General features: G+C 45.6%; 1 protein-coding gene across 1 annotated transcript; it reads right to left on the reverse strand.

Annotated features, from left to right (window-relative positions):
• Positions 1 to 2,485: 2,485 nt before the first annotated feature.
• LOC134947506 (ectonucleoside triphosphate diphosphohydrolase 2-like) lies at positions 2,486 to 5,078 on the reverse strand. Its single transcript, XM_063935571.1, has 3 exons — positions 4,966 to 5,078; positions 3,800 to 3,934; positions 2,486 to 3,378 (listed from the first exon to the last, which is right to left on the reverse strand). The coding sequence occupies exons 1-3, from the start codon at positions 5,032 to 5,034 to the stop codon at positions 3,187 to 3,189; spliced, it is 396 nt and encodes a 131-aa protein (XP_063791641.1). The 5' UTR covers positions 5,035 to 5,078; the 3' UTR covers positions 2,486 to 3,186.
• Between the last annotated feature and the right edge of the window lie 15,427 nt (positions 5,079 to 20,505).

Here is a 20,505-nt window from a genome sequence, read left to right on the forward strand (position 1 = left end):
TATATAAGATGTCGTTTCAGGTTGTCCCTCTGTGTAGGCTGTGAGCAAATCCAGAGGTTTGAATCAGACACCTCTTTAAATGCTCAAGTTACATTTTCACCCCAAAGTCATCACACAGATGTACAGTACAAATGTGTGATTTTGAATTTTGGATAAAGGATACTCAACCTGTACTAAGTAGTGGAGAGGAATAAAAGTTCCAACCAATCAGCTCCTAACTGTCATTTTAAAAACACAGCCTTTACCATGACAGGTGCTGATTGGTTGTTACTTTATCTCTCTCCAAGGATAAATATATCCCCCAACCAACTCATCATGTATGTATCATAGCAATAGGCCTCACCAGCTCCAGGTTAAGGTATTGTGAGAGGATTATCACACCTCAGTAGAAGTGACAGGAGGGATCTGGGAGGTTATCAGGGAAGAGAGGGGAAGTAATGAGACTGTACTTAGTAGTCTTACTGGCGCCACCATAGAAGCTAAGCACAGTTCCGGAACAAAAGTATTTTTATACAGTGACCATGTCTGCATTACACAAATACAAACAAACATTGAAAAACAAAATGGATTAATGTCCTTTACAATACTCCAATGCTATAGGATCCAGTTGAGTAAGCAGTCAGGATAGAAACCAAGAGATATACATATGAGACAAGTTCTACTGAACAATTGGTAAAAAATAAAATAGGCACAATCAAATGTTGAAATCCTGGGACAGGAAATAATGGACAGAGGTGAAAGGTGTTTACATAATTACTAAAGTCTCCACTTCTCATTTATCTCCTCAATTACTCCCTAGGGGATCACATGGACAATGCACAGGTATCCAAACACTATATGTGCGTTACTGTGCCTATGCTGCATTTGTTTATGTTATTGCATGTTTATCTCTGCTTTTCATACTGTTACCATCAGTGACCTCAGACCACAGATTGTATAGTTAGGGGTTACCATCAATGACCTCAGACCACATATTGTATAGTTAGGGGTTACCGTCAATTACCTCAGACCACAGATTGTATAGTTAGGGGTTACCATCAATGACCTCAGACCACAGATTGTATAGTTTGGGGTTATCATTAAAGACCTCAGACCACAGATTGTATAGTTAGGGGTTACCATCAATGACCTCAGACCACAGATTGTATAGTTAGGGGTTACCGTCAATTACCTCAGACCACAGATTGTATAGTTAGGGGTTACCATCAATGACCTCAGACCACAGATTGTATAGTTTGGGGTTATCATTAAAGACCTCAGACCACAGATTGTATAGTTAGGGGTTACTATCAATGACCTCAGACCACAGATTGTATAGTTTGGGGTTACCATCAATGACCTCAGACCACATATTGTATAGTTAGGGGTTACCATCAATGACCTCAGACCACAGATTGTATAGTTAGGGGTTACCATCAATGACCTCAGACCACAGTTTGTATTGTTAGGGGTTACCGCCAATGACCTCAGACCACAGATTGTATAGTTAGGGGTTACCATCAATGACCTCAGACCACAGATTGTGTAGTTTGGGGTTACCATCAATGACCTCAGATCACATATTGTATAGTTAGGGGTCACCATCAATGACCTCAGACCACAGATTGTATAGTTAGGGGTCATCATCAATTACCTCAGACCACATATTGTATAGTTAGGGGTTACCATCAATGACCTCAGACCACAGATTGTATAGTTAGGGGTTACCATCAATTACCTCAGACCACAGATTGTATAGTTAGGGGTTACCATCAATGACCTCAGACCACAGATTGTATAGTTAGGGGTCATCATCAATGACCTCAGACCACATATTGTATAGTTAGGGGTTACCATCAATGACCTCAGACCACATATTGTATAGTTAGGGGTTACCATCAATTACCTCAGACCACAGATTGTATAGTTAGGGGTTACCGTCAATGACCTAAAACTACAGATTGTATAGTTATGGGTTACCATCAATGACCTCAGACCACAGATTGTATAGTTTGGGGTTATCATCAAAGACCTCAGACCACAGATTGTATAGTTAGGGGTTACCATCAATGACCTCAGACCACAGATTGTATAGTTTGGGGTTATCATTAAAGACCTCAGACCACAGATTGTATAGTTAGGGGTTACCATCAATGACCTCAGACCACAGATTGTATAGTTAGGGGTTACCATCAATGACCTCAGACCACATATTGTATAGTTAAGGGTCACCATCAATGACCTCAGACCACAGATTGTATAGATAGGGGTCACCATACATGATTAAGAAGCAGAAGATGGTTTTGTGATCAGTGGATCGTAGAACCAGTACACAAACAATGGTGGTCTACTGCATGGCAGCTCTGGCAGCAGACGCTGTGACACACTGATAGTAAAGTTGTGTTAAAAAAAAAATTCAGTTTGTATTTTTTTTTATTTTGTGTGTGTTTTTATTTTTACACAACTGGAAATTCAAAAGCAAATAATATTGTTCTTGTACCTGTAACCTACTGAAATAGCAGAATAATGACCCCACGTTTTTGCACAGGAGACAACAGCACAGGGCCCAACACATGCAGAGTCTGACAGAAAACTCTCTGAGAAATATTGTAATACTGTAATTCCTGTAATCGGCAGTGTGTGTATGTGCGTGTACAGTGGTTTCATCCTATGGGGTAGATTTACTAAAGCTTTTAAAAACAGACAATCAGAGGTGTTGCCCACAGTAACCAATCAGATTCGGTCTATCATTTTCTAGGATGCCATAGAATCTAATCGGTTGCTATGGGCAACAGCTCTAGTAAATAAACAGCAGCAAACCATCTGATTCCCATTGGAGGACTACTCCTGTAGATGTTTTACATTTAGCAGACTAGACATTTCTGGAAAAACCCAACATTGTGCGCAATAAGTGACTGAGAGTCCGCTACAGAGAGAGCGACATCGAGCCAGCGCCCGCCTCCCATAGTGACAACTAGAACTTAAACGTCAGAGAGGGGGGATTCCATCCTATGGTGAGAAGCTGTGACCTATATTTCCAATTCAATATCGCATTTCATGCCCGGGCTTCAGAGAAAGTGACCAGGTGGAAGAAGGTCATTATATCACTCCGTGAAGAGTGTGGAGCTTGTAGAAGCTGCTGCAAAATCCTCTCCGTTTTGCACTGGGACGGCAAGTAAGGCTCAGACTCTTGTCCTCCAATGGGAATCAGATGGTTTGCTGCTGTTTATTAGACCTGAAGGTGACGGCAAAGATGATCAGAGCCAAAATAATAAGGACGACGAAGATCAGTGCGGTCCAGGAGCTGAAGTTGGTGGCTTTGGAGTTTTCCTCTGCAGGGATCATGTTGATGAGATTCAGCATGTAGCCCAGGACCCAGCCAATAGAGGTGTCTCCAGCCTGTGGGGGGGAAATATGAAGCAGTAAACATTTATATAGTGCCACCATATTACTTTGCGCTGTTAAAATACAATTGTAAAGTTAGACTGGGTAATAACAGATAGACAGGGAGGTGAGTTGGACCCATCTGCAACATTACAATTTATAGGGGAATAGGAGTTTGATACACGGAGGTTAATGTTCTACATAATGCATATTGGCCAGCCGGATTGTACGGGTAATAAGTGTTCAATGGGCTATGTGATCCAGTCACACAGCGATGTTGGCCTGGGGTCAATAGACAGTTTGGATATGAAACAGGAACACATGTAACATTTGTGTGAACTGTGTAGAGGGGTTAGTTATCAGGTAGAACAGATTAGGGAGATTATGTGGGTGGTTCTGGAATTTGACGGATGAGCATAGAGATTCATATACCCACCTTCTCATAAGAGATGTCTGGGAAAGTCTCATTGTCAAACTTGTATCCATTGCTGATGATCAGGTAGATGAAGCTTGAGGTGATGCAGTACCCATTGAGGTGTTTCTGCAGGTAGGGTGGTGACTTGTTGGATAGCTGTGGGACAGAGAGAGAACAGGCTTTATATCCTTGACAGGCAGTAAGGAACAGGTCACGGATGTAGATCAGGGCCACATTGGGACAGATTTACAGGACAGACCGAGGGATCGTTTATTGCGGTCTCACTAGTCATAAGGTCACACCTACTGCTTCCAATGTGCAATCCCCATTTACTGCCCACCTTGGGAGCCTCACAGCTGGCTGAATCGCCCACACAGGATCATATGGGAATAAGCATGGATTGTGGAACGGCTTCAATTGATGCAGAACAATTTGAAACTATTCAGTGATCCGACCGCTTTGGGTGTGTTCCAGACTGCCTTGTGAAACACCCAGGGCAGCTGCTAGAGTACCCACGCGTTTCAGTGTGTGACCACAATTAGTAAGTAGAATGAGAAATGTCAGTTATCGGGCTCAGTGGTGTCGGGATTCTGGCGTTGATCACATGACTGCTGGCATGCCAACTGCCAGGATGCTAATCACATCCCCTATTGACATGCCTCAAATGTTTGCTGTTTCTCTCTTGTCTGGGTCTCTTACCCCCCCCCCCCCCTCCTTTTTTCAAGTGTCCATCTGTCTCAATCATCTCTCTGCCTCCTAAAGAAAAAAAAGCTACTCCCATTCAGAAAGCAAACAAAAAAACAACACCTGTATTAATAGAACAAAACTTTTTTTTTTTAAATGACAATAATCTAAGAGAACATGTATTGTGGCAGAACTGGAACACCTTAACCCCCCCCCCCCCCCTCCCTTCCCTCTACAAGTCCTGTGCTTGCCCCGGGATGGGGACAGTAGTGCACAAAGGTCCATGAAGGGCAAGGCATGTGACACGCTGAGGTCACCAGTAAAGTGTAAAGTATGTTAAAAACATCGGTAACTGTGAACTAATAAACAGAAAACATTGCAAAGCCAGTGTCCGGCATAAAGAGGATGTAAGGAGTGACTATAGATCTGACTTGTTGACTAAGCCGACATGTAACGACATTACACAGAGATCATGAAGTCATTCCGCTTCTATCGTGACTCACATTCGTGTAAGTGGAGGAGCAGATGGCATCAGTGGCTGTACGGAGATCCTCCAGGGATTCCACAGGCATCTTCAGCACGATTTTATGAAGTATATGGTGTAATAAAAAGCTGCAAAAGCCTGAAACAACAAGCAGTAGCCATTAACGTACCATAGTGTCCCCATACAGTAGATTTTATAGAGCTATATTCTTTTGTTTATATTACAATTGCTATAGAGGCCTGAAGCCTGCACTAGAGTATTGTCACAGCAACAGTAGGTCGAGCTGGCCCCTGGCTTGTAGCGGTTTGCACAGGGGGGGAGGGGGGGGGGTATTACTATTAAGCATACAGCAAATGTGGTACAAGAAATTTCCAGTAAACGCCAATTCCCAACAGTATTGATTTACAGTACAGGAAGTAAAAGCGTTAATACAGTAATGCTTTGACCCCCCCTCCCCATATCCATGCCCTCACTACACCATTGTCTAAACATGTTGGGTTTTTTTACCACTAGGGGGCAACACATGTCCTGTAATTGATACCAGCTCACACCCACACCTCGTCCAGTGCTCCATATTCTTTATAACCACTGCGCTTAACAGCCGAACAATGCATCAACAGACACCATAGCAATGTTTGATGAAGGATGCCAAGCGATGCAGTACATGGTCCCTTACAGGTAACTGTGTATCCAGGGACGTGCGGTGAGCTAAATGGCTCAGGGGGCACTGGCTAGTGCCAGAACCAGATTTACACGCAATATATGAGCCAAAGGGTACATGGGGGCATTATACACATGTGTAGCATTATAAACCCCTGGAAATTTGGTGAGTTTTGATTAGAGATGTGCTGAAAAGATAGGCAGGTGAGGCACTGCCTCACCTGCTATAGACTTTTTACTCCAGAGTTTTGGCTACAAAAGTGATTAGAATAATGCAAAGAAGATATTTCAAAGATATTCTTTGTATTTTTCATATTCTTTATACAGTACAGAACGTTAGTATGACAGGAAAGGCTCTGCCTCACCCCACCGCACGTCACTGGTATGTACTGTGGGGCCAGATTTCAGCTTCACTGCACTTGCTCCAATAAGACAGTGGTTGCCGGCAGTGACGGAACTACCTTCCCGCCGGACCTCACTGCTGCTGCACAGCCCGCAACGTCAGCAGTACCGCCACTGATGCAAAAAAATAAAAATTTGGATTTTTAATTCAGCACTGAACTTACAATGAATTTCCCGGACACTTGGGGCTGGAAGATTTTATCAAAGGAACAGGAGGAGAAGGGGCAATCGGAGACCTGGAAGAGGCTATTCACATGTTTCTGGCACTGCTCGCTGTCTCCGCTACCAGTCATCGTGATGGTCAGGGAAGTGTCATAGTTCGCAGGTCATTCGCTCGAAGTACAGGAACTCTCATAAATGTCTCCAAATGTAAACGGTTTGGTGTAATTTTTTGGCCAACACGGATTCTGGCTGGTCACGGAGTAGGACTGTTCCTGTAGGTAAAATAAATCACATTAAGTAACACATTTGTAACAGGAGTCTGCTCTTTGTTATTGTAACAATAAAAATAAAAAGTTAATTTTTTTTTATTGTTAACAGACTGGGGGAGATTTATCACATCTTGGAGAGAGATAAACTTAAGTACTAACCAATCAGCTTGAAACTTTCTAGTACAGCGTGTAACATGGCAGTTAGGAGCTGACTGATCTCTCCCTGTGTCCTATATCCGTGCAAAATAATAACAAGTCATAAATAAAAAACAATCTAGAAACAATTAAAATAAAAGTTATAACATGTCAAAACTTTATTCTACCACAAGATGGCGATGTAGTTCCAGATTTTAAATTCTAAATTTCACTCTCTTTTTTTTCCTGTGTTTTTTTTTGCAGAGAGAAACTGTGCAACCCTGCAAATGTGAAACCAATTCAATTGGGGGCTTCTTGCTTTTGCATAGGAGAATATTTGGCGTTTCATGCCCAGAGTATGTGAAAAGCACTGACCGAACACTATTCCTAGCATAAAAACTGTTCTCACATGTGCAGTGGGCAGTCCCAGATCAAGGTTCATATGGGCCTGGAGCTGAAATTTATAAAAGGCCTATTGTGTGGCCTGCATCATGGGTTGTAGCAAGTGCCTTCATTCAATTGCCCTGCCCCCTTCACACTTTAATTATACAGATGTAGCCACGCTCATCCATCCTGCAGCTTGGCGTATTTGCGGCAATCCAGGCGCGACAAGCGAGCCCACGACTAGGACGCACTTGTCCGTTGAAATACAAGCACCCATAGGAATACATGAGCGGCGTACTAAGCCTCAGTTCAGCGCGGCGGGTGTACCCGAGCGCAGAGCCGAATTAAGGGAGAGGCCCTGGGGGTAAGTACCATGGGCCCCACTTTCTACGAGGGCCCCCCTCCACCCACAGCAGATCGGATCTCTTTTACCGATCCGATCAGCAATGCTGAACTCCCGGCGGAAACCCCGGCGCCACATAGCAATACAGGCAGGCAGGGCAGCTGGAGGGTGTGCTGCGGGGCCGGCCCACATCATGTAATAGCAGTCAGTCAGTCAGCCAGCCAACGGGGGCAGGGCTGACTGACAAGCTGCTGCTTGGCGGAGCTTTTGGGGTTGCACGGTACAGTGTACTCATGCTCAGAGGCCGGGCCGGCAGAAGAGGTGATCGGCAGGTAGAGCTGGCTACGGAGAGGGGCAGAATGAACTTCTGTACAGGGGAATATGCTGAGTTCAGGACCTACCTCAGAGAGACCTGCTGGTGCTAGAGATCGGGGCTGCAGCCTGCTTCTCACTCACTGGCAGTCACAGATGGCTGCCTGTGCACATCGGAGCTGGGATCCTCAGCACCAGATGGTCCCTCTGTCTTTTGCTACATAGACCTAAATCAGCTTCCTCGCTCTCCTCCAGTCCTGACACCTCCATGAGGTGTCCCGTCCCCAGGTTTCCAGTAGCTGCTCCCTTCTCTCTCTGCTGCCCTGCCTGTGCTAGACACAGGCACTCAGATGAAAAAAGTTCCTCAGCTGTGCCTCTGCTCCAAGCCTCTCCATGTATGTATCTGCCCCCTCCCACCTTATGCGTGTCTCTGCCCCCTTCTCCTACCCCATGCATGTCTCTGCCCCCCTCCCCTTCCATCCCATGTATGTCTCTGCCCCATAGTTGCCTACCCTCCCTCATTCTGCAGGAGACTCCCTGAAATAGCAGCAATCTCCCGCACTCCCCGAAAAGTCCAGCAATCTCCCTGATTGCACCTGACCCCCATTATGTAGCTGTTACATTCTTGGGGGGGGGGGAATAAATCAGATACATACATTCAAATGTGCTCATCAGTGCCATTTCCCTGCATTGGTTATAGGGCACAATGATCCCTATGGCTACATACATTTGAAATAAGGTTTCTCGTGGCTACTTACAGTATATTGAACCTCTTGTAGAATACAATACACAAACAAATCCTGCAAAATATCAGTGTAATTTCTTCAATAATAGATCTTACTAACTTTGGGGCTCATTTACATTTGGATGCAAGTCATTTTCATGACACGCTTCTCCGATGTAGCAGTACACGCCCACGCTTATAGGTGTTACTTTCATAATCTCCTTGAAATGCTTTTTCAAAAGTAGGCAAGTATGTCTTATCTGCCGTCAAATTCTATGATTCTACCTCACCCATGTAGGTGTAAATAATCTCTACAATGATTAGCGATTTCCCTTGTTTAGATTCGATCAGGGATGGGCAGTTCACATATTTAAGGATTCTTTGGATACTAGAGACACTCCGAAAACTTCAGAAAGATCCCAGAAGGGATTGAAACACGTTGGAAGGACAGGGGACGCAGAGGTTGTGGAGTGGATATTTCTGGAAATGAGCTGGAGACCAGGAGGCTGACTCGGGAGACCACCTGATGATTCAATCTCTCATGCTCTTAGGGAACTGCTTCAACAACAGTTCCAACTGAGGGGGACATTTACTAAGCAGTGATAAGAGCGGAGAAGTGAGCCAGTGGCGAAGTGCCCATGGCAACCAATCAGCACTGAAGTAACATCTATAATTTGCATACTATAAAACTATACAGAGCTGCTGATTGGTTGATGGGGCAACTTCTCCACTGGCTCACTTCTCCGCTCTTATCACTGCATAGTAAATGTCCCCCTTAATCCGGTGATTGACCTATCCACACCCCTTATGACCCTGATTCTAATCTGAGTGTTGTCATATATGTTTTAAAAGTGTTTTATATGTTATTTGTATGTGATATTAAAAGAACGTACTATGCTATGGTCCTTTCTCTTTTGCTTTCATTCACATGTGCCGGAGAAAATAGCATGCGAGTGGACAAAAGTGTATGTTCAGGGGCGGGCCTGACAACAGGCCACGTTTTACATGAGCTCTCCGCTCCCTGCTGGGGAAACATCTTATTTACCCCCTTCTCACTGGGTACGGGCCCCCCCAACATCGGGGCACCCTTGGGAGATAATAGTGGGTAAGTGGGCCCCAATCCCGGCTCCCCACCACCCTTACCCTGCCGGAACGAAGGCGTTAGGAAGATGCCGGCACCCTCGGCCGCCATCTTAGTCCTACCCGCTTCCAACATTGCAGTGTCCCAGCCGGGAGCCCTGTACCAAGGCCGCCCACTCCCTCACCTCAGCTGGCGGGACCCTGGTCTACGGGACGAACAGCCGCTGGTTCCCTGGACAGAGGACCAAGGTTCGCAGCGATCCCTTGTAACGGCGGTTTATGACGTCACAAGCGGGTCCCCGGCCTCCAACGCCATAGAAACATAGAATTTGTCGGCAGATAAGAACCACTTGGCCCATCTAGTCTGCCCCTTATTTTTTTTTATTTTTTTTATATTATTTTTTAACACTAACCTTATTTGATCCTTATTTCTTTGTAAGGATATCCTTATGTCTATCCCATGCATGTTTAAATTGCTCTACTGTCTTAGCCTCTACCACCTCTGATGGGAGGCTATTCCACTTGTCCACTACCCTTTCTGTGAAATAATTTTTCCGCAAATTTCCCCTGAACCTCCCCCCCTCCAGTCTCAGTGCATGTCCTCGTGTCCTATTGCTTCTCTTCATTTGGAGAATGTTTCCCTCCTGGACTTTGTTAAAACCCTTCATATATTTGAAAGTTTCTATCATGTCCCCCCTTTCCCTTCTCTGCTCCAAACTATACATATTGAGATTTCTTAGTCTTTCTGGGTATGTTTTGTGATGTAGGCCATGCACCATTTTAGTTGCCCTCCTTTGTACAGTTTCTAATGTATTAATATCCTTTTGAAGATATGGCCTCCAGAACTGAATACAGTATTCTAGATGAGGCCGTACCAATGACCTATACAGTGGCATTATTACTTCTTTCTTTCTGCTGCTGATTCCCCTCCCAATGCAGCCAAGCATCTGACTAGCCTTCCTCATTGCCTTGTTACATTGCTTACCTGCTTTTAAGTCATCTGAAATAGTGACTCCTAGATCCCTTTCCTCCTCAGTAGTTTCCAGTATAGTGCCATTAATACTGTATTTAGCTTTAGGATTTTTTAGACCCAAGTGCATGATTTTGCATTTTTTGGCATTAAACTGTAATTGCCAGACTCTTGACCATTCCTCTAGTCTACCTAGATCCTCAATCATTTGTTTTACCCCACCTGGTGTGTCTACCCTATTGCATACCTTTGTGTCATCTGCAAAAAGGCATACTTTCCCTTTAATGCCATTTGCAATGTCACCAATAAAGATATTAAAAAGCACTGGTCCAAGTACAGATCCCTGGGGTACTCCACTGGTAACATTTCCCTCCTGTGAATGCACTCCATTTACCACAACTCTCTGTTTTCTATCCTTCAACCAAGATCTTATCCATTCAATAATCCTAATATCCAATCCCAAACTTTCAAGTTTATTTAGCAATCTGCGATGTGGAACTGTGTCAAAAGCCTTACTAAAGTCTAGATAAGCTATATCCATGGCTCCACCTTTATCCATCACTTTAGTCACACAATCAAAAAAGTCAATAAGATTTGTTTGACATGATCTCCCCCCAGTGAATCCATGCTGTTTGGGATCCAGTAAATTGCCGGATTTGAGATAATCTACAACTCTTTCTTTTAAGAGTGTTTCCATCAATTTCCCTACTACTGATGTAAGACTCACTGGTCTGTAGTTGTTTGCCTCTTCCTTGCTTCCACTTTTGTGCAGTGGGACTACGTTTACTCTTTTCCAGTCCCCTGGAATTTCTCCTGTAGCTAATGACTGGTTGAATAATTCTGTCAATGGTGCTACCAGCACCTCTTTAAGTTCTTTTAATATCCTTGGATGTATCCCATCTGGCCCCATAGATTTGTCCACTTTCAGCTTTGAGAGTTCTGTTAGGACCTTCTCCTCTGTAAATGTACTTGTTTCATTTTCCTGAATATCCCTGCAACTTAACTGTGGCCCCTTCCCCTCTCTTTCAGTAGTAAATACTGAGCAAAAATAATCATTAAGATGATCTGCTATTAAATTGTCTCCTTCAACAAGACTCCCAGTGTCCGTCTTTAGTTTTATAATTCCGCCTTTTGTTTTTCTCTTTTCGCTTATATACCTAAAATAAGTTTTGCCTCCTTTACCCACTGACTGGGCCATTTTCTCCTCAGCTTGTGCCTTTGCACATCTGATTACCTTCTTTGTCTCCTTCTGTCTAACAAGATATATCTTTTTGTCTTCATTATTTTGTGTCTGCTTATATTTCCTAAAAGCCATCTTTTTTGCTCTCACAATATTTGCTACTTCTTTTGCAAACTACACTGGCTTCCTTTTCCTTGTGTTTTTCCTAACAGTTTTGATACAAAGGTCTGTTGCCTTCAATATTGCACATTTGAATGTTTCCCACCTCTCCTGCACTGTTTCCAAGTTCCTCCACTCTGCCAAAGAATCGCTTACACATTTTCCCATCCCTACAAAATCAGCCTTCCTAAAATCCAACACCTTTGTTTTTGTATGGGACGAGTCAGTCTCTGTCTTAATGCTGAACCATACTGCTTGATGATCACTGGATCCCAGGTTTTCACCCACTTTTACGTCCGATAATCTGTCTCCATTTGTAAGTATTAAGTCTAATATTGCGTCTTTCCGAGTGGGCTCCCTCACCAATTGGTGGAGGGATGCTCCCTGAAGGGAATTTAAAATGTTCCTACTTCTAGTGGAACTAGCAACAGACACCTCCCAGTTTACATCAGGAAGATTAAAGTCTCCCATGATTATTACCTCTCCTTTTAATGCCATTTTAGTTATGTCCTGCAATAGGTTCTTGTCAAGTTCCTCTTCCTGACCTGGTGGCCTGTATATCACGCCAATACGAATAATCAACTTTTCCCCTGTTTCTATGGTCACCCAAAGGGCCTCAGTTTTTTCTTCAATACTTTGTATTAATGTAGTATTTATGGCATTTTTTACATACATTGCTACCCCTCCTCCGATTTTTCCAATTCTGTCCTTCCTAAATAAAGTATATCCCGGTATAGCTATGTCCCAGTCATGATTTTCATTGTACCATGACTCTGTAATTGCCACAATGTCTAGATCATCCCTTGTCATTATTGCAGTTAGTTCTGGGATTTTATTTCCTAAGCTCCTAGCATTTGCACACATAGCTTTTAGAGTTTTGTTTGTGCTTTTTCTGTTCCTAGCTATGTTCTTCTCTCTGCCTATTTTTATTTGGTTTTGATCTGAATTATCTTCTGTTGCTGTGGATATGCTTCCTATTCCTTTTGCCTGCAGAAACAATACCTCTGTGTTGGGGGAGCAGATTTCTTTATTCCTATTTGGTTCACTGCCCCCCTTTGTTAGTTTAAATAGTTCTTGATGAAGCATCCAAACTGTTCAGTTAGTATTCTCGTTCCCCTTGAAGATGGGTGCAGGCCGTCACTTTTGTATAAGCTCCTATCTTGCCAGATGGTGTGACTATGGCCTATAAATCCAAATCTCTCCTCATTGCACCATGTCCTTAGCCAAACATTGAAGTTTCTGATGCCATGGGTGCTTCTCACAGTCAGCACGCACTCCTCTGCCTCCACCGCTCGCCTTTGCCCAGGACTCTTACCTCCTGCTCCCAGCTCACGATATCTTGTGGCCAAGCTCACAGCAGCAGCGCTGGGCCACATAAAACTGCTGCTGCAGCTCTCAGCGAGGATTCCTCTAATTATCTTGGGCACTGTAATCCGTGCCTGCATCCTAGCGAGTGACACCATTTGTCCCCATTGCGGCAGGTGCCGTGCTGGTCGCTGCCTGCTCAAGGGAGACACACGGGAGGCCTAACGACTGAGCCGGAAGCTCGGTGGACATCACGATAAGGGACTCCTGCCTTCTCCTTGCCGCTGGTAACCGCAGCCTGCGCGCCAGCTGACGGGGGCTCCCCTGCTTCGGGGGGATCCATGGCGGCTCATTTGCTGGAGTGGTGCGGCCGCTCTCCATCCCGGCCCTGCACGTTTCCCATGACACCGGACTGACGCTGGCACCCTGCTGCTGTGGACACCATCACCGCTATTAACCCAACCTGGCTGGCTGTGATATCTGACCGTGGATACTCCCGGCGCTGCTGCGGAGGTGTCTGATCCTGACTGGGGGTTTGCTGCAATATCATCGGCTGTGAGGTGCCTGGGCTCCTCTGATGATCCCCGCTTCCTGCGTCCCGGTCCTCTGACTCCTGGATTCGTCCCCCCCAGATCCTCCCTACTACACGCTTCCTGGAATCAGCTGACCATTACGCCCTGTGCAAGAACGTGTGCTACAGTTACACTATATGCAGATACTGCCCTATGCATGCCCCAAGCCCTTCAGTGTTTTTACGACACCCTAACATGCTGACCCGGTCTACATAGCACTGTACTGTTTGGAAGCCTGCTGTGTTTCCCGAGAGGCCTCACATTCGTGATAAGTAATTCTTGTTGCCATTGTATGTAATGTTTCTTGGGTCTCAATATTTGTGCTTTAACTGCTACTCAGAATATTATACAACTGCTCTTGCACACTTACTGTTACATTATCCTTAGGGTAATTTTCATTTTAGTATTTACTGTTTGACTTCTAGGATGTGATATCGCTGACTCCTTGGAGAGCGGTCTCTTTTCTATTTGTTATATCATTCCCGGGTTGGAACTGCTTTATCCTTTGATACTTTGGAGTTTGGGTTGTCTGTCTTTTAGCCTGGTGTATGGACAGGTTTCTTAACAGATCCCTGTCCTCACTCCCACCCAGAACTACTCGTACTATGGTTAACGCCCAAAAAATGCCAGCAAAGCCTGGCCCCTCCCCGCCCTCACCACATGATGGCTCCTCCCTCGCACATCCCGCTGGGGAGAGAGGAGGACCTCGTGCACCGTCTCCAGACGTGGCATCGGCATTACTTGAGGTGTTAATGCCGAAAATCAAGGAGAAATTTGAGCTACTCATGCCTATGATAGATGAAAAACTTCAGAATTTCCTCACCAGATTTGAGGTTAAATTTGACCAGCTAATGTCCAAAATTGACAAAAGGTTGGACAAATTACAAACATCTTTAGATTCAGCCTTGACTTCCTTGTCTGACCATTCTAATAGGCTAGGTACACTGGAACAAAGGGTTAGTGACGTTGAGGATGACTTGCGTACCATACAGTCGTCCAACACATCTACTATGGCCTCCTATCAAGCACTTGTCGACAAGGTGGACGACTTAGAAAATCATCACAGGCGGTAAACCTCCACTTTGTGGATATCCCCGAACAGGTTAGGGGGTCGGCCCTGATAAATTTTATAGGTATTCAGCTGGTCGAGGCGCTCAACCTCCATAGTGACATGGACACCCCACGTATTGAGCGGGCTCATCGGTTAGGCCCGGAACGTGACGGTCCTGATAGGAGGCCCCGCCCAGTAATCGCTAAATTTCTGGACTACCGTGACAAGGAGAGGATCTTAACTGCTTTTAAACTGAACCGTGATCTGGTCATTGAGGATCATCGTATTCTCATTTTCCAGGACTTCTCCGTTGCGGTGGCCCAGAAACGCAAAGAGTTCTCCCCGCTTTGTAAGTTCCTGGTTGATAACAAGCGCTTTGCATTGTTGTACCCGGCTAAATTAAGAATCACTGAAAATGGGCAGACATTTATTTTTGACAATCCGACTGAGGCCCGGGCCCACTTACAGCCGACTCGTCAATCTGGGGGCTCACCTGCCCGATCACATTAATGAGCCTTTATGGCTTTCTGGAAAATGAGATGATACGCTCTCCTGAATTTGTGGTAATTGATACTTTTGGTCATACCACTTGTATGTTATCTTTCGCAACTGTTATGATGTTTATTTTCTATGTTTGGTTTTGCTCACATTTATGCTTGCCACCCCCTGAAATGAGCTTCAGGGGCCGGCGTTATGTTTGTTTGGAAGGGAAAAGGTTTGAAAATTTTCTTTTGAGGCTGACTTCTTTATGGTTATACCCATTGTGTACGATTTTACTTTATGTATTGGGCCCGGATCCATGCCTATTATGCACCCTTGGGGTTTGCCCTGCTTGCTGGGACAGGGGTGGCCCCGCATTGGCTAAATGTACTCGCATTTGCACGCATCCACTGACAGGTATAGGATGACAACTTCTTGTCCTAGATCACACGGCTCTCTCCAACGACTGCCCTGTTCTGTCAAAATCACCTCCTGGAATGTGGGGGGTCTCAACACCCCAATAAAACGCAAAAAGGTGACCTCCGCCCTTAAAAAACTTAAGCCTGATATTGTTTATGTTCAAGAGACGCATTGGAAGAGGGGGGAGGACACTGCGCTGCGCGATGGGTGGATAGGTGACTGTTTTTCTGTGCCTTACCGCACCAAATCACGCAGAGTAGCAATAGTTTTTGCCCGGCACCTTCCCTATACTGTTTTGAATACGGATCTAGACCCGGAGGGTCGTTATATTCTTATGGATGTTCAGATATACGATACGAAGTTCACTCTGCTCAATCTGTATGCTCCTAATGTTGAACAGTCGGCTTTTTACCAACGTATCTCGCAAATTCTTCAAAGTAGGAGCAATCATGAATTCATAATAGGCAGTGATTTCAATACAATCTCGGACCCTTCAGTTGATAAATGCCCGACCCCGATAAACCGAACGCACCCCCAATGGTGTCAGATTTCTCGATTACTAGTGGATCATTCTTTAGTTGATCCGTGGAGGTTGTTTAATCCCACTGATAGGTCTTACATATTTCACTCGTCGGTCCATGGGTCCTTCTCCCGCATAGATTACATACTGTTGTCCACGCCTTTGCTCTCGGACACTACGGATGCCCAGGTGGGGGACATTGCTGTCTGACCATGCATCGGTGTCGGTTAAGCTCAGTGCCCGCTTCATGGGCTCACGCCCTCTCTTCTGGCGATTCCCCTCTTACCTTTTTCACTCAGAACAGTTCAAAAGATTTCTCAAGTTGAAATGGGTGGAGTTCTCGGACGATAATCTGGAACACTGGGACAACCCTGTCTTGTTTTGGGAAACGTCCAAAGTGATGATGAGGGGGCACATTATGTCATATGTAACGAATAGAAATCGGGTATACAAGGCGCAACACGATGACCTGTTACACACAATGCAGACACGCTTGGCAGAGTATATCTCAAACCCTAACTCCCTCACTCACAACGCTTATATTGACTCCCGCTGCCTGTATGATAGTTTTTTAGTAGCACAGCAAAAACTGGACTACACTACACAAAAATATTTTCGCTGGGGCAACAAAACGGGGACTTTGCTAGCAAACATGACCAAAAGCTTTAAGCGGCGTAGCCACATTTCTATAGTACGTGACAGTCGCACTGATATCTTACACACTAAAACTGCGGACATCATGCGGACGTTCCAGGACTATTTTCGCCAACTTTACACACCGACCCCACATGATCCGACTTTGTCGGCTAAACTGCTAGACGAGGCAAATCTCCCTTGTATAACACCCCTGTAGCGGGAAGACCTTGAGAGGGCGATCACAGAGGAAGAGATTGCTAAGGCTATCTCCTCTATGCATCTAAACAAGGCGCCGGGACCGGATGGCTATTCCGTAGAATATTATAAACTCCTGCATCATGATGCTATCCCAGCATTACACGCCTTATACAGACATATTCAATCAGAGTCTCCTCTATACCCCACTTTCAATCAGGCTTTTACAACCCTTATGCCAAAACCCAATAAAGATCATTCCCTGCCATCCTCTTACCGACCCATTACACTTTTGAACACTGACTTCAAAATCTTGGCTAAGACAATGGCAGACAGGTTCCAATCCTTTTTAGCGTCTATTCTCACAGACCATCAACTAGGCTTCACCAAGGGCAGACACTCGGTGAAGGGGATTCGCACTGCCATAGCTGCGGTGATGGCGGCGAGTCTCCAGACTGATACTCCGAATATGCTTTTGAGCCTAGATGCGACTAAAGCATTTGATATGGTCTCTTGGCCCTATCTATACGATATATTAGAGAGGAGGGGTTTTGGACGGACATTCCAATCCTTGATAAAAAATTTCTATACCCACCCGTACACCTCATTACTGATTAATGGGACTAAGGGGGACAACATTGAACTTACCAGAGGGACGAGACAGGGTTGCCCCCCTTTCGCCCTTGCTTTTCAATTTGGCATTGGATCCCATGTTGCGGGTGCTACAGAATTGGTCCTAATTCAGAGGCATTAGCATTGGCGTGGAGGAGGTAAAGATATCGGCATTTGCCGATGACGTCCTCTTATTCTTGTCGGAACCAAGGAGGGCCCTGGGACCGCTGATGGAACGTGTCAGAGAATTTGGGCAGGTGTCGGGATTCGAGGCCAACTTTGAAAAGTCCACGGCCCTGTATTTAAAACCAGGCTGCGCACGCCCGGCTTGGTTTCGGAAGGCGCCAGTTAGTTGGACAACTAAAGCAATTACTTTTCTAGGGGTACAGATCCCAAAAAATTTAAACAACTTGTACAGTCTTAATCTGAAGCAGATCGTGCGTAGCATGAGGGAGGATACAGAACGTTGGAGACATCTTAAAATCTTGTATTTGGGCAGAGTGAACTTGGTGAAAATGATTCTATTTCCTAGACTTCTATACCCACTGCAATCCCTCCCTATTTTATTGTCTAGGAGTGCTACGACAGAAATGAATAAAATAAAGCGTACTTTCATTTGGAACGGCAAGCGGGCACGAATTAGTTTGGTGAAACTGCAGCAGCGTAGACACAATGGAGGTGTGAATCTCCCTAATGTATTGGAATATAGTCATGCCTCCCACTTACGCTATTTAAGAGATTGGCTACACGGTGGAAATCTGTATTCCAATACGACCCTGGAGACTGCCTTCTTGGGTGGTGATAGTATTGTCTCTTTCCTGCATCTACATGAAGAAGAGATACCCATTTTGGTTCGCGCGAATCCACTGCTGATGTCCACTCAGAGAGTTTGGCACATCTTACGGCGTAAATGCTCCTTGAACCCACATGTGTCCCTTTTCCTTCCCCTAGTTCGCAATACCCATTTTTAGGACGGAAACGCTAACCATCCTTTCACTCTCTGGGAAAGACACAGCATTACTTCCATACGTCAAATTACAAATGGTGAGTCACGAAAACCACTCACGCTTGCACAGGCGGTGGCACTCTTTCCAATATTGAATAGATTTCCCTTAGCGTACCTACAAGCTCAACATTACGTGGCTGTTGCTTCTAGGTTGTTATCCCCGCAGGACTATGACAACCCATTAGACAAATTATTAATGGGTGGGAACCCCTCTTCCAAGGCAATCTCTACCCATTATTCATTCTTGCACACGCCCTTACAATATAGAATATATACACAGCGTCCGGCGCTATTGTTGTTGTTAAAAGCGCCTGCTGCTATGTCCAAAGGCTAGGTTCACAGCCTACAATATGATGACATGACGACGGGAATGGCACAGTGGAGAGATTATTTTCCATCTCTTACTATGATAAAATTGTTGAGGTCCTTTGAGCTATCCATTAAATCAGGGGTGGGGAACCTTTTTTCTACCGAGGGCCATTTGGATATTTATAAAATCCTTCGGGGGCCATACAAAAATTCTCAACTTAAAAAATTACCCTGACCCCCAGTAGGTCTGCCCCTTAGAGGTACTGTGTGTGCGTGCCGGAGGCGCGCGCGCCAAAAAAATGGGTGTGGCCAGTTAAAATGGGATGTGATACACATATGCCCCCAATAGTGCAGTGCCAGATCCACAATTGCCCCCACAGTGCCAGGTATACAAATGCCCCTCACAGTGCCAGGTATACAAATGCCCCCACAGTGCCAAGTATACAAATGCCCCTCACAGTGCCAGGTGTACAAATGCCCCTCACAGTGCCAGGTATACAGATGCCCCCCCACAGTGCCTGGTATACAGATGCCCCCCACAGTGCCAGGTATACAGATGCCCCCACAGTGCCAGGTATACAAATGCCCCTCACAGTGCCAGGTATACAGATGTCCCCACAGTGCCAGGTATACAGATGCCCCCACAGTGCCAAGTATACAAATGCCCCCCACAGTGCCAGGTATACAAATGCCCCCACAGTGCCAGGTATACAGATGCCCCCACAGTGCCAGGTATACAGATGCCCCCCACAGTGCCAGGTATACAGATGCCCCCACAGTGCCAGGTATACAGATGCCCCCACAGTGCCCCCCCCCGTGCTACTTACCGCTCCTTTCGGCGGGACACGGAGGAGAGCGCGGCTATGTTGGGCGGCGCCGTGTAGGACTTGAAACCAGCCGCCAGTTCGAGAGCCAATCAGAGCTCGCGAACCGGCAGCCGCGAGCTCTGATTGGCTCACGAACCGGCGGCTGGTTTCAAGTTCTGCATGCCACCACCACGCTCTCCTCCCTGTTCTGACACTGACAGCTGAGACACGCTGCCGCCGGACTGAGCGGCGGCGTGTCTCACTGGGAGAAGCGGTTGGGCCGGAGCAAACGGCTTTGCGGGCCTTATACGGCCCGCGGGCCGGAGGTTCCCCACCCCTGCATTAAATTAATACCTGCTGCGTCCTATGTCGAACTCTTTTTGAATATCTGGCATAGAACGTACTTGTCGCCACACCGTAGACACCTAATGGGTTTGTTAGAAGACTCTTCCTGCCCTAGATGTGGTACACAACGGGCTGAGCTGTTTCACTACCTATGGGGGTGCCCCATAATCTGGAGATTTTGGGTCCAGATATGGAGATACGTTACCCAACACCTAGTTCACTATATAACGCTTACCCCTGAATGGGCAATATTTGGTATAATGCCAGAGGGTACTAGGGTGGCACAGGGTGTTAAAAAATTGCTGATGATAATTTCTGCAGCAGCTAAAAACTGTATTTTACAGCTGTGGTTACAGCCCTCGGCCCCGCCTCTATCGCTTTTCTTAGGGAAGATCTTTCATATTTTCAGAATGGAATGGCTGGAGGCCTCTTTACAAAAGGAAAGGTTTACCATGAAATTTTTCAAGACATGGGAAAGCTATAGAGAAACCCTGTCCCGCCCATTAAAGGAACAGGTGTGGA

Source organism: Pseudophryne corroboree, chromosome 8 (assembly GCF_028390025.1).
Source record: "Pseudophryne corroboree isolate aPseCor3 chromosome 8, aPseCor3.hap2, whole genome shotgun sequence".
Lineage (NCBI taxonomy): Eukaryota > Metazoa > Chordata > Amphibia > Anura > Myobatrachidae > Pseudophryne > Pseudophryne corroboree.

Coding starts and splice junctions, on each gene's coding strand:
- LOC134947506 (XM_063935571.1), bottom strand. CDS start 5,034: ATGCCTGTGGAATCCCTGGAGGATCTCCGTACAGCCACTGATGCCATC. Junction 3,935..4,965: donor GCTCCTCCACTTACACGAAT/GTGAGTCACGAT, acceptor TCTGTCCCACAG/CTATCCAACAAGTCACCACC. Junction 3,379..3,799: donor CAGACATCTCTTATGAGAAG/GTGGGTATATGA, acceptor TCCCCCCCACAG/GCTGGAGACACCTCTATTGG.